The sequence below is a fragment of the Rhinoderma darwinii genome, chromosome 9, assembly GCF_050947455.1.
Source record: "Rhinoderma darwinii isolate aRhiDar2 chromosome 9, aRhiDar2.hap1, whole genome shotgun sequence".
Taxonomy (NCBI): domain Eukaryota; kingdom Metazoa; phylum Chordata; class Amphibia; order Anura; family Rhinodermatidae; genus Rhinoderma; species Rhinoderma darwinii.
The window spans coordinates 32,051,155-32,066,524 of NC_134695.1; the positions used below are offsets into that span (position 1 = coordinate 32,051,155).

Genomic DNA, 15,370 nt, shown 5'->3' on the forward strand with positions numbered 1-15,370 from the left:
GGCTTTATCGACAGAAAAATAGGAAAAAGTATGGCTTCCGGAAGGTGGGGGGAAATTAAAAAAATAAAAATCTGATAATTGGCTGCAGCTGGAAGGGGTTAATAAGTAATTGTACATATAGCCATTCTGTTAAAAAGAATATATCATGGGAAAATGACATTATTTCACCCCTTAATGGGACGCTGTGACAAACGAAAACCCCCCTTAGCTACAATAATCAGTTACTAGCTTAAAGAGGACCTGTCACTAGGTCATATAAGTTGTACTGGTTTGATAACCTGAATAGCGCTGTCTCCCTGATTCCAGCTGTGTTTTTTTATTTTTTCGACAGGACCCCCCCCCCCCAGTTTCAGAGATATGTCCCACTGTTGTGTTGGCTCCCTATATGCTACTTTGCTATAGTTTGCCAAAAGGGCATGAACTACCCTCCAAGCTGCCTCACACTGATTGGTCAGCATCAGAGGCAGGGAAGCTAACATGTTGGCTAACTACAGTAAATTAGCATATAGGGAGCAACACAACATGTAAGTTATCTTTCTTCTCACTTGAATTACCTTCGCTCCACGCCTGCAAAAACATACCATGCGTTACATTCTGATGAGGAGGCCCCTCCATTATAAATCGCTGAGCTTAGGAGTAGTCTCTATGCAGCAGGGAAATGAAAGTGTGTAGAAAGATGAATGAAATACAGATTCTGAATCAGTGTCTTAAGATATTTACGGATTGCTGTAGTTTAGGCGGGTTTTCGGAGGTGACAGAGTCTCTAAGTGCACACCCTTTGCTTTTCTTAAATGGAGTAAAGTTATACAATTTTTCATAAGACCAATTCAATAAAATCTCGTGCAAAAAAAAAAGGAGTATATCGTACGTGCGTGAACTTATATATTTTTTAAACATGGGACTCTATGGGTGACGGATGGCATCCGTTAGCAAGCATTCATCTGCTTACCATGGGTGTCTGGGCGATGGATAATTGAAGGCTGGCATCAGTCTTAGGTATACACAATTTTTTTTTTTACATGTTTTAAAGAGGCTCTGTCACCAGATTTTGCAACCCCTATCTGCTATTGCAGCAGATAGGCGCTGCAATGTAGATTACAGTAACGTTTTTATTTTTAAAAAACGAGCATTTTTGGCCAAGTTATGACCATTTTTGTAGTTATGCAAATGAGGCTTGCAAAAGTCCAAGTGGGTGTGTTTAAAAGTAAAAGTCCAAGTGGGTGTGTATTATGTGCGTACATCGGGGCGTGTTTAATACTTTCACTAGCTGGGCGTTCTGACGAGAAGTAACATCCTCTTCTCTTAAGAACGCCCAGCTTCTGACAGTGCAGATCTGTGACGTCACTCACAGGTCCTGCATCGTGACGGCCACATCGGCACCAGAGGCTACAGTTGATTCTGCAGCAGCATCAGCGTTTGCAGGTAAGATCGACTTACCTGCAAACGCTGATGCTGCTGCAGAATCAACTGTAGCCTCTGGTGCCGATGTGGCCGTCACGATGCAGGACCTGTGAGTGACGTCACAGGTCTGCACTGTCAGAAGCTGGGCGTTCTTAAGAGAAGAGGATGTTACTTCTCTTCAGAGCGCCCAGCTAGTGAAAGTATTAAAAACGCCCCGATGTACGCACATAATACACGCCCACTTGGACTTTTACTTTTAAACACACCCACTTGGACTTTTGCAAGCCTCATTTGCATAACTACAAAAATGGTCATAACTTGGCCAAAAATGCTCGTTTTTTAAAAATAAAAACGTTACTGTAATCTACATTGCAGCGCCTATCTGCTGCAATAGCAGATAGGGGTTGCAAAATCTGGTGACAGAGCCTCTTTAACATCTTGGGCCTTCAGAACTGGGTGATCGCCGCATTACAAGCGGGTTTTGGGTCTCCGTTGTAACTATTTTAGGGTACATATAAATGATCAGGTATAATTTGGTAAAAAAGGGGATTGGATTTAAAGAAAAGTGACGTGGGTTATAAGATTTAACTTTTATTAAGTATGTGTTAGAATGTTATTGATGACTATTGTGTTTTTTCATTAAAAATTACCCCTCTTACTGTACATTATGTATTGGAACATTGTATGCATAACATGGTTTGGCATTCTTTTCTTTTTAAAGAGGCTCTGTCACCAGATTATCAAATCCCTATCTCCTATTGCATGTGATCGGCGCTGCAATGTAGATAACAGTAAAGTTTTTTGTTTTTTTTTTAAACGATCATGTTTGGCCAAGTTATGAGCAATTTTATATTTATGCAAATGAGCCTTTCTAATGGACAACTGGGCGTGTTTTCTCTTATTTCCAACTGGGCGTGTCTTGTGTTTTTACCAACTGGGTGTGTTTACTTCTTTCACTGCACAATCACACTGTGCTGTGGATCATGCTGGGCTGGAACAATGACAAGTGCAGGACACTGATTAGTCACTGATTGGTCAGCGTCATACACTCAACAACGTACAACGCCCAGTTGGTAAAAAGTAAAAACTCATTAGCATAAATCTAAACTAGCTCATAACTTGCTCAAAAATGATCGTTTTTCAAAATAAAAACCACTGCTGTTATCTACATTACAGCGCCAATCAGATTATGTAGGAGATAGAGCACTTATAATCTGGTGACAGGGCCTCTTTAAGCTCTGTGCGAATACTTTCTATATTGCTGTATTATTAATATGATGAAAATAAAAAGAACGTTAAAAAATAAAATAAAAAATAACCCTCTCATAAGAGGAAAATAAATTAAATTCAGCCAGTCACGCTCCTAAGAAGTGACTGGCTGAGTTTAATTACCCACCTCATAGAGTTAGCTGGTGTGCTTATTGGGACTGTATGCAAGCTATAAAATTATCGGAGAGAGAGCTCCTCGGAAAATATGAGAAACCTTTTTGACTGTTCAGATAATAACCAATTTTATCCCATCAGCCTAGTCATACGTAAGTAGTCTCCGAACGGTGGCTCATTGCTTTTGTAACCCCAATCCACTTTCACCTGGGGAGCACAGTAATCTGTCGCAATGTGATCCCGTTCGACGCTCCTTCTGTGTGCTACCTGGGAAACAGTGGTGGCTATTAGCTGTTGTAGCCCCCAACCACTTCCCATGGGGAGCAGAATATCCTGTTCCAGAGTCTGCGGGTATTGGCGTTGCAATTGTGCACTAGTTGGGAAATTTTCAGCTTTATCCATCATAGCTCTTCTGGCGTGGCTCTCCCTTGCTTTCAGGCAACAGTCACAGAGAGCAGTAACAGAAAGGGTGTTATCTTCTCCCTGCCTATAGATGTGACTAAATAACAAATGACATTATCATCTTGTAGTTTGTGGCTAAAGGGCCATTTACACCTGCAAATATTCTGCCGGTTCAGCGAGCGCCGATAAACGAGACATCGTTGATCGGCGCTGGTTTGCTCCTGTCCCATGGAGCTATGGATGGGGACAAGCGGTCTTTACTCCGATCGCTCGTCTCCATACATTATCATCATGTTGGCAGAGTGTCTCCCTGTTTACACAAGATGTGCTGCCGACAACGATAATATTTTACTTTTTTAAAACGATACGACCAGTAGATGGAGCGTTTGCTCGTTCATCTGCTGATCGTTCCCCTGTTTACACAGGTCAAGTATCGTCAACGAGCGTTTTATAAACGCTCATCTGCCAGATAATCGTCCAGCGTAAAACTCCCTTGTGGATGACTATTTGGCTAGTCCACAGTGGAGAAGGATTTGGGTGTATTAAGTAAGCCATGGCTTATAGAGAAGTAAGTATTATATTACCTCTTTATAAAGCACTCGTGAAACCACATCTTGAGTATAGTGTCCAGTTTATAGCACCAGATCACAAAAAAATATCAGAGGTCTGGACAGTGTTCAAAGAAGGGAAACCAAAATAGTATGAGGTATAGAAGATTTCAGTCATGAAGAAAGGTTGTCAAAACGACAATTATTTGGCGTAGAGAAGGGAATGCTAATGGGAGATATGATATCATTATATAAATATTTAATTGGCCCTATAAAAACCGATGTGATAAGTTATGCTTTTTGCAGACCCCATATAGGTCACAGGATCACTGTATGCAGCGTTCGAAAGCATTACTTTACCATCTAAACCATAAAGTTATGGAACACGCTCCCACAAAATTTGGTAATGGCTAAAAGTGTGGATAGATTTAAGAAAGTGTTAGACATCTTCGATGAGAAACACAGTATATAGGGATACTGGTATTAACCCCTTAATGACCGGGCCTGAAAAGACCAGCTCAATTTTTCTGTTTTTGCCTCTCTGCGTTTCAGCAGCCATAACTTTTTTTATTTTTTCACTGACGTGGCTGTATGAGGCCTTTTTTTATGCGAGAGAAATAGTATTTTTTTTCCCCCCCAGTTTGGGGGTAAAAAATAATTTTTTTACGGCGTGAATATAGGAAAAAGCGATTCTCGGAATAGTTTTTTTGTTTATTTTTTTTATCCCGTTCACGTTTCACGCTAAATAACCCATTAGATTAATTCTTCAGGTTATTACGGTCGTGTAGATACCTAATATGCGTAGGTTTTTTGTTTTTATTTAGTGTAGGGGCAATAAAGTGTATTTAATGCAAAATAAAGACTCTTTTTGGGACTTTTTTTATTTATTTATTTGTTTTGTTACTTTTTTTTTTTTAATCCCATATCAAGGGATAACTTTATTTGCAACTTTATTTTTTACTTGTAATGTATTAGCATACTCCTGTATGCTAATACATTACACTGTGTCACTATGACACAGGCTGCTGATTGGGCAGCACATAGTGTGCCCGAACAGCAGGCACACGGAACAGACAGCCCTGGGGTCCTTTGTAGGTCCCCAGGGCTGACTGCAGAGGGATTCCCCAGTGTTTGATCGCATCACTGGAATCCCGGTGATGCGATCAAAGAGGGGAATTCCCTTTGATCATGCCGCGGTCACGGACCGCGGTAATCAAAGGGTTAAACAGCTGGGGTCCGAATGTTTGCCGACCCCAGCTGTGTTCAGGAGGCTGCTCTAAGATCAGGAGCTGTAAGTTACAGCTCCTGCTTAGAGGACGAGCGCTCACACGAGCGCTCATCAGCCTGATCTGCAGCGACGCCAAAAGACATCTCTGTAGATTAAGCACCCGCACCGCCTGCCGTCAAAAGACAGTGGGCGGTCGGGAAGGTGTTAATGTAGAATGTTGATCCTCGGATCTGTCCGATTGCCAGAAGGGACCAGGAAGGAATTTTTTCAACTTCATACAGGCGTTTGACGCGTTTTGGGCGCATAATTATGACTCCCATTGACTATGGGAATTAGGCGTGTTTTCATCACGTTTTACGTGCCAAGAATTGACCTGCCACTTCTTTTTTTTTTTTTTTACACGTCGTATGCACTACAATGCGGTTTCCCATTGATGTCAAAGGGAAGCTTAAAGCATACGTTTTACGCTTTTTTTTCTGCGTGTAAAAACGCGTCAAATACTCGCCGTGTGAACAAGGCCTTAGGTAGTCGTCTCAAAGAGCTTTTGCGGCGTTTACTTTCTACAGACTTAAATCTCATTTGTTACAATTAGAATTAAAACCATGAGACATTACCACTTTGGACAATCCCTACTTCTTAGAGGGATCCCTTGACAATGAGCAGATCAAAGTGTTTGCTAGGGTTCCCAGCAGCTCAATCAGTCAAAATCTCTGGGGAAACCTGGCCGTAAGTGTTCAATTTTGCTGCAGCACCACCACAGGGGAAAATAAGCATTACAGTGTCAATACAAATCAATGGTTTGTTTGAGTAATGAAAGACATGTTAGGTTCCTGAACATTGGACTCCCTCTATTAGTTACAAACCATACACCCAATGTTAAATTTTACTCTACACTTAACCACCTCTTCGCTTCTTCCCATTGTAAAAAGAAACATTTTATTTATTAAGTGCCAAGATTTTTTGCAGTGCTGTACAAAAAGTTAGTGGGTACATTGACACATTCAGGTACAATATTACAATATAAACATAAGGCGAGAGAGCCCTGCTCGCTAGCTTACAATCCTCAAGGACTACCCTTCTCTTTCTTATCAGCATCTGTAGGTGGTTCACACCTTGGTCTAGGTCTGGACTTGGAGAGTTTGTCTCACAATGACAACCTGATATGCCCTAATTAAAACATACGGACGTCATAGAGGGACCCCCATCTCCTCTGTGTGCCAGAAGAGACTAGGTCCCTCGCAGTCCATCTAATAGGAATTGAAAATCCGGCATATAATGCTACATATGCCTAGACGTGGCTTCTCCCAGGGGTTAGAGAAGCCGGAGACCAGCTTCTTTTTAAAAAGGGGTTATTTTTGTTAGAGCTCCTAATCCAATGCAAATCATAAAACATATATGCCTGTTACAGAGGACATTTTTTAGATGGAAGAACAAGGACTGCAATAAGGCATAATGTGATCTATTATGCATTAAGATATTGATGAAATAAGCATCACTGCAGATGTAAAGCAACTACTGATATATAAATATTATAATAGGCTAATGTGCTGTTAAAGAGGCTCTGTCACCACATTATAAGTGCCCTATCTCCTACATAAGGAGATCGGCAATGTAATGTAGGTGACAGCAGTGCTTTTTTTTTTTTAGAAAAACAATATTTTTACCACGTTATTAGCTTTATGCTAATTACTTTTTTAATGCCCAACTGGGCGTGTTTTTACTTTAGACCAAGTGGGCGTTGTACAGAGGAGTGTATGACGCTGACCAATCAGCGTCATGCACTTCTCCCCATTCATTTACTCTGCTGTAAGTACCACAGAAACGTTAGCGAAGTGTTGGGATTGTGGATAGACATCCCGTCCTGGCTGGAAGTGATGACTATTCACTGTCTAAACACTTCAGTAACGTTAATGTGTCAGTAGAAGACAGCACATACTGATCTAGCAGGATCCCTATGCGCTGACTAAATGAATGGAGAGAAGTGTATAACACGGATTGGTCAGCGTCATACACTCCTCTGTACAACGCCCACTTGGTCTAAAGTAAAAACACGCCCAGTTGGGCATTAAGAAAGTAATTAGCATAAAGCTAAAATCGCTTATAACGTGGAAAAAACTAGATCGTTTTTCTAAATAAAAAGCACTGCTGTCACTTAGATTATAGCGCCGATCTCCTTATGTAGGAGATAGGACACTTCTAATGTGGTGACAGAGCCTCTTTAAGCAAGCACTACTCGAGATGTGTCCCAAGAGTGTTTATAAAAGGTCAGGTTAAGATGTAGCAGATATAGCGCGGATGTATGGTGCAGACTACTATTATAGTACAATACACATGAATAGGATTTTCAGTGGAATCGCTGAAGATTTTAGCTGCGGATTTCACCCTTTGCAATGCAAACTGTTAAATCCACTGCAATTTTGCATGTAATACGTTTGGATTTTGCCGCAGATTCTCTGCCCTGTGGCCTTAATAAAGTCCTGCATTTACGTTTTCAGTTAACATAGAGGGAATAAAACGATTTTAAAGTTGTTGGTTAAATCTGTTGATACGGTTTAGATCCGACATTTATTATAGATCAGGGGCCAGCAACCTTCGGCACTCCAGCTGTTTACAACTGCCATCATGCCTTGACAGCCAAAGGGTTTAGAATTCCAGCCAAAAACTTACAAGGCACACTGGGAATTAATGTTTCACAGCAGCTGGACTGCCAAAGGTAGCTAACGCCTGTTATGGATGCTTACTCTTTTCTCTCTTACAGATATGTTCAACCTTACCTTACTTGAATTTCGTTAAGAACTCCAATTTCTCAGAATACAAATTTCATACATTCTCATGCTATCCAGTAAAAAAAAAAACGTACATTGTGTGATATACATTGTTTTGATGGCCTATCCTTAAAATAGGCCATTAATATCGGATCGGTGGGGGTCAGACTCTCGGCATTCCCATCATCAAACAGGTGCCCACACAAGCGCTGTATTCCCTTCACTCCTTTCATTGCTCCATACAGTCTAACACTGACAGACTTGTAGCAGCGGCACACAATACTGTGTGGTAATGCTGTTCCGCCGCTACAAAAGCATTGGCGTTCGACAGCATGGAGCAATGAAGGGGAAGGAGCGCTCGCACAGGCACCGTGTCCCCTTCAAATCAACTGATGGGCGGGGGGTGGCAAGTCAGACACCCACCGATCAGATATTAGTGACCTACTCTGAGAATAAGCCATCATTTATTTTTGCAGAAAACCTCTTTAATGGAGGACACATCTGTAGTCCAGCCATGGCAATAACTGTGGATATGTATATTTAAAGATGCGGTGTTGTGGATACAGTCTCAACATGACAGGCTGTTATGTTATGACTGTATCCACAATGCAACATGTTTTAAAGATTTGAGAAGAAAGGAAAACTGCTTTTAGAAGAATTGGCGAGTGCTGCGACATTTATCGGTTACAAGAAATATCACAAATCATACAAGATCACCATATAACTTACGTTGCTACTGCTATATGTAATTGCTGCTGCACTTCAGATCTCACATTCCCACTTAGGTTTAATGACAGCTGGTCAGTTGTTGACTGGAGGGATTCTATGAGTTGTTGCAGTTGCGTCACCATGGGTTCTCTAATTTCTTGTTCATTAGCTTTTTTGGTCTTAAGATGTGTTTCCAATTGCTGCATATCTGAAACAAACCCATTAACAAGTAAGAACAAAAGAAAATAAACAATTTTACAAATGTATTATACAATACTGTAGAGCCCATTGGAATAATGTTGCATATGAATGGCCTACGTTTGACACCTGGGTAAAATTGGCTCGTTTTATTTAATAAAGAAAAAAAGTATATATGCCATTCATTATGTATATACATGGACATACACTTGGTCCAAAGAAAGCAATGGGATATTTTTACCCTTTAATACCGAAGTTATTTTAAACCTTAGGTGACCAAGCAAGCTATAACTTTTTTATTTTTGCGTCGACCTAGTTTTATACGAAACACCCACAGAAATTCATTGTCATACATGGACAGGGACTTCTGGAGTAAGGAACCGCTTCAGGAGAAGCCCCTGACGTCACTGTCCATACATGGACAGTGACGTCAGGGACTTCTCCTGGAGCGGAATCCCCGGGCAAAGCTTTGGACGAAGCTGTGGCTGGGAATTAAGGATTCAGCTGCCAAAAGGAGCAACAAAATACCCTCCTGCTCCTCACATGCACTTCGCACTGTGAGGAGAAGGAGAGTGAGCGAGCGGCAGAACGCACACGTCGTCACTCGGATCACATCCCAGTGACAGCCATGCTTTACACGACCCCATATACTTCTATGGGAGCCGTGCGGCCGGGGGACTGGACCAAAATAGGGCATGTCCCCTTTTTTGACGGTCCGGTTAACCACGCTGTCAAAAAAACTGCCGTGTGAATAGCCCCATTTGGGGTCTATTGTTCCTACTGTGGCCATGTGACGGCCGCTCAAACAACGGCAGCCACACGGCCAAGAATCCCTGTCGTGTGAATAGGGCCTTACTTTTTTTTTTTTCTCAAAGGGAATTGGTATCGTATGTCACATAGTCCCTAGCATCCAGACACTTAGTCTAGCTGTATAAGAATACTGCTCCAAATTCTATATGATAGCAGGGAGGCCTACGCTGAATGACAATGGGGTCTAGACTTGTATAGTATATATCTTAGAATTTCTTTGATGAATGTGAAACAGGCCGCAGAGTTGCCTGTTTAGTAGTGAGCCCTACAACAGTCTAAATGAAATAGCCCGGAAATAGAAAACACAGAAACCAGTCTTTAGTGACTTTGTAACACCGAACGAAAGCTGCAAAAAGTTTCTATATGCTACTACAGAAAAACGTATGTTATATGTGTTATCTGAAATAAGATAGATTTCATTCTAAACTTTGGAAATACTAAATGATTTGCTATTAATATCTGGGCAATACCAAATACTAGAAAGCGTGCATATCAACAAATCAAGAACTTACACTCTTGGGTGCCTTGCTTGAAGCTGCTGTTTATTTGCTGAAACATAGACTGACAACCCTTCTCAAAAGCTGGAAGCACAGTGTTCTGGAAGGCTTCTCTATAGGCTGTATGAATTGGTACATGAAGCGCATCAGCAACTGCTCGACCAACAGCATCTGTAAGGTTCTGAAAAGAAAAAAAAAAAAAAAAAAAAAAAAAACTTACATAAAAACTTAGATTCATCTTAATAATCAAAATATCCAGTTAAAACATAAAAATTGTTCACACAGTTAACACAATTACAATCCTTTACAATCAGGACTGGATTATAGAGCGAGCAAAAGGGCTAAATGCCCAATGGCCTTCACCGCTCTGTTTCCTCCAGTGCTGCTTCTAAAGTGAATATAAATACTGCGCACACTGTTGATGCTAAATTTATAGATTAATTAAAACACACAATGTTTCTGCTGGCAGGTCAGAGTAGTGATCGTTAAACGTTTTTGGTCGAGAGAGACCTTCATCAGACCGTCTATTTAACAGTAATAATAAAGTAAATATTTAAAATAAAGTAATCAGAAAAAAACGTAAAAATTTCAGCAGATTCATTCAAGGAAGCTATGCAGGGTCAGTGCCAGAAGAGGCGGCTCTGACCACTGTACAGTGGCCGTGTTGGGTTACTGCAGCACGGTCGCGACACAGTGTACGAAGCCATCTGCTTCCGTCACGAACCCTGCATACATTCAGACGCCCGGAGGCAGATGATCAGTGCGGGATCCGGGTGGCGGACCCCCACCGATCATATACCGATTACCTATTCTATGGACAGGTCATCAGTATAAAACGCAGTCCCGAACCTGGTCAACCCCTTTAATAATGAAGTGATTTCTTCAGTTTTTTGAGATTTTTTGAGTTTTTTGAGATTTCTCCGTAAACATAGCCTTGTTGGGGCTTATTTGCCAAACAACGTGTATATTTTAAGGGCACCATTATGGGGTACATAAAGTTTCCTCATTAAATTTAACTTTTTTCGGGGGTAATAGAAAAAGAACTGAAATTTTGACTTTTTTGCATCTTGAATTTACTTGCGTTAATCGTGTGGTATAGAGAACATAAGAAAGTCTTTCTGTAGGTTGTTACGATTACGGTGATACTAAATTTATATAGATTTTTTAGGTTTTACTACTTTTACACAAAAGAGATTAAACTGGCTTATGAATGTAGAAAGAGGTATTTTTCTCAAGCTATATCAAAGTTTCTTATATTTGCTTGTACTATTGATTTTTGTAGTTCCTTGAAAAGTTAGTGACTATTTAACCCCTTAAGGACACGGCCAATTTTGGTCTTGAGGACAGAACAATTTTTTTTATATTTCCCTCTTTGCATCCCAACGCTCATAACTTTTTTATTTTTTGTACGACGTAGTTGTATGAGGAAACTTTGTTTTTTGCGGGACGAGTTGTACTTTATGTACGTACCATTTTTGGTACAAATACATAATCGTTTAATTTATATAAATTTTTATTTGGACGAAAATGCAGAAAAAAAAAGCAGTTCTGCAGCAGTTTTATTATTATTTATTTTTTTACACCATACACTGATCATAAATAATGTTATACATTTGTTGTACAGGTTGTTACGGTCGTGGCGATACCAAATATGTCTATTATTTCATGTTTTGGGACTTATATTTTAAAAAATGTATTATAAAAAAATGTGTGTATTTTTTTTTACTTTTTATTTATCATTATATTTACATTACAAGGGATTTTTCATTTAGATTTTTTAACTGTAATGTACTGGGATAGATCTATATGCTAGTACATGAGCCTGCGTTCTGATTGTACACAGGCAGTTGTTAGGACATACCTCAGTATGCCCTAACAGCAGGAAATATGATCAGACAGCCCTGGGGTCTTTCAATGGACCCTGGGCTGTTTGGCCATACAAGTTATGGGCTTTGATTGAGTCACAGTTATTTTCCCCCCTCCTTGAACGCCGCGATCAGCTTTCATCACGGCATTCAAAGGGTTAACGGCTGAGAGAGGATGTTTCTCTTCTCTCCACTGTCAGAGCGGGGCCGTGGCTGTATTACAGCCGTTGCCCCGCTCTCGATCGCGCGCACAGACGGCTGTCACACAGGACGAGAACGCTCGTCCTTATGCGCAAAGTACCCGCCGCTCAGGACGAACATTCTCGTCCTGTGTCGGCAACAGGTTAAGTTGTTGTTTTTTTTAAAAAAAGAACCCTATATAGTTTTATGGATTTAAAGTATTCACTATTATAGTCTATATAGTCGACAATTCTTTTTTTAAAATTTACCTCAAGAGGTGTCCTATCTTAACATAGTTAATACGGTTGAAAAAAAAAGACATAGGTCGATCAAGTCCAACCTATAATCCTACCTTGTTAATCCAGAGGAAGGAAAAATCCCCATGAGGTTGATGCCAATTTCCTCATTATAGGAAAAATTCCTCCCCGACACCAAATATGGAAATGAGAATAAGGCCCCATGCACATGAACGTAAAAACGCCCGTAATCACGGGCCCATAGATTTCTATTGCCCACGGGTACCTCCCCGTATGCTTACGGGAAGGTGCCCGGGCCGTTGAAAAATATAGAACATGTCCTATTTTAGGCCGTAATTACGGCACGGGCAGGCCCATAGAAGTCTATGGGGCTCCCGTAATTACGGGTGACTACGTGTGTGCACCCGTAATTACGGGAGCGTTGCTAGGCGACGTCAGGGGATAGTCACTGTCCAGGGTGCTGAAAGAGTTAAACGATCGGCAGTAACTCTTTCAGCACCCTGGACAGTGGCTACCGATCACAATATAGATAAAGCTGTAAAAAAAAAAAAAAAAGGACGTTCATACTTACCCAGAACTCCCTGCTTCTTCCTCCAGTCCGGCCTCCTGGGATGACGTTACATCCCATGTGACTGCTGCAGCCAATTACAGGCTGTAGCGGTCACATGGACTGCCGCGTCATCCAGGGAGGTTGGGCTGGATGTCGAAAGAGGGACGTGTCACCAAGACAACGGCCGGGTAAGTATGAATTTCTTTTACTTTTAGTACGGAAAGGGCTGTCCCTTCTCTCTATCCTGCACTGATAGGGAGAAGGTCTGCCGATTATTGCAGTGCAATTTTGCATCAAAAAAGTGCCCGTAAATACGGGTGGAATACTGGTGACACCGGACCCGTATTTACGGGCACGGGTCCGTAAATACTGGTGCAATACGGGTCGAATACGTGTGACCAAGGACCCGTATTTACGCGAGGACAAAAATAAGTTTGTGTGCATGAGGCCTAAATCCCTAGATCAACATTCCATCTCTAGAATCTAGTACTCATAACTTGTAATATTATATTTTTCAGGAAAGGCATCAAGGTCCTTCTTGAACTTGCTCAATGAATCAACCACAACATCTTGTGGCAGAGATATCCATAGTCTCACTGCTCTCACTGTAAAGAATCCCCCATCTGTGACTGTGTTAAACCTTTTCTCCTCTAGACGTAGAGGATGCCCCCTTGTCCTGGTTACTGGCCTAGGTGTAAAAAAATTACAAAGATCTCTGTATTGTCCAGTTATATATTTGTACGTTGTAATTAGATTGCCCCTAAGCCGTCTTTTTTCTAAACTGAATAGCCCCAAGTTTTGTAAAACCTTCTTGGTACAGCAATCCACCCATTCCCTAATTTACCTTGGTCACGCTTCTGTGCACCCGTTCTAGTCCAGCCATGTCCTGCTTACCCACAGTTACCCCAAAAATGTAAACAATATTCCATATGTGGTGTGACTAATGTTTTTTTTTTTTAGAGGCATTACTATGTCCTTGTCATGAGCATCTATGCCTCTCTTGATTCATCCCACGATTTTACTGGCCTTGGCAGCAGCTGCCTGGCACTAGTTGCTAGACGTAAATGTACTATCCACAAATATCCCAAAATCTTTTGCCGTAGCAGTTTTACCATTTAGTGCATAACTGTGGAAATGGTTTCCTCTGCCCAAGAGAATAACTTTACATTTATCCACCTTAAACTTAATTTGCCATTTCTCCACACACGCCTCTATCTTCCCCAAATCCCCCTGTAGTATTACATTATCCTTCTCTGTGTTGATTACTTTACAGAGCACCTGCAAAATTTTGCATGAACACTTGTACTTTTTAATGGCAGCACTGAGGTACATATAGTTTATAGATGAGCTTTTATAAAAAAAAAAAAAAATTGGGGGGGGGGGGGGAGAATGAGTAAAAACCCCAACAATTATAATATTTTTTTGTGTTTCAAATGAACGCTGTTCACCGTATAGCGTAAATAACATGTTACCTTTATATTATGAGTCAATACGAAGAAAAAATTTTATATAGGATTTTTTTGTTTTACTACTTTTGCACACTGAAAACGCTTTCTAAAAAAAAGACATATGCCATATACAGTGAAGGAAATAAGTATTTGATCCCTTGCTGATTTTATAAGTTTGACCACTGTCAAAGACATGAACAGTCTAGAATTTTTAGGCTAGGTTAATTTTACCAGTGAGAGCTAGATTATATATAAAAAAAAGAAAAAGAAAGTCACATTGTCAAAATTATATATATTTATTTGCATTGTGCACAGAGAAATAAGTATTTGATCCCTTTGGCAAACAAGACTTAATACTTGGTGGCAAAACCCTTGTTGGCAAGCACAGCAGTCAGACGTTTTGTGTAGTTGATGATGAGGTTTGCACACATGTTAGATGGAATTTTGGCCCACTCCTCTTTGCAGATCATCTGTAAATCATTACGATTTCGAGGCTGTCGCTTGGCAACTCGGATCTTCATCTCCCTCCATAAGTTTTCGATCGGATTAAGGTCTGGAGACTGGCTAGGCCACTCCATGACCTTAATGTGCTTCTTTTTGAGCCACTCCTTTGTTGCCTTGGCTGTATGTTTTGGGTCATTGTCGTGCTGGAAGACCCAGCCACGAGCAATTTTTAATGTCCTGGTGGAGGGAAGGAGGTTGTCACTCAGGATTTGACGGTACATGGCTCCATCCATTCTCCCATTGATGCGGTGAAGTAGTCCTGTGCCCTTAGCAGAGAAACACCCCCAAAACATAATGTTTCCACCTCCATGCTTGACAGTGGGGACGGTGGTCTTTGGGTCATAGGCAGCATTTCTCTTCCTCCAAACACGGCGAGTAGAGTTAATGCCAAAGAGCTCAATTTTAGTCTCATCTGACCACAGCACCTTCTCCCAATCACTCTCAGAATCATCCAGATGTTCATTTGCAAACTTCAGATGGGCCTGTACATGTGCCTTCTTGAGCAGGGAGACCTTGCGGGCACTGCAGGATTTGAATCCATTACGGCGTAATGTGTTACCAATGGTTTTCTTGGTGACTGTGGTCCCAGCTGCCTTGAGATCATTAACAAGTCCCCCCCGTGTAGT

General features: G+C 41.0%; 1 protein-coding gene across 1 annotated transcript in view; it reads right to left on the reverse strand.

The window, feature by feature from the left end:
• The window catches only part of EDC4 (enhancer of mRNA decapping 4), a 203,121-nt gene that overhangs the window by 28,779 nt on the left and 158,972 nt on the right, over nt 1-15,370 (reverse strand). The window contains exons 24-25 of the mRNA XM_075837480.1: nt 9,956-10,121; nt 8,457-8,643 (exon numbers count right to left, since the gene is read on the reverse strand). Coding sequence (XP_075693595.1) covers nt 8,457-8,643; nt 9,956-10,121 — 353 coding nt within the window. The remainder of the gene's footprint in view (nt 1-8,456; nt 8,644-9,955; nt 10,122-15,370) is intronic.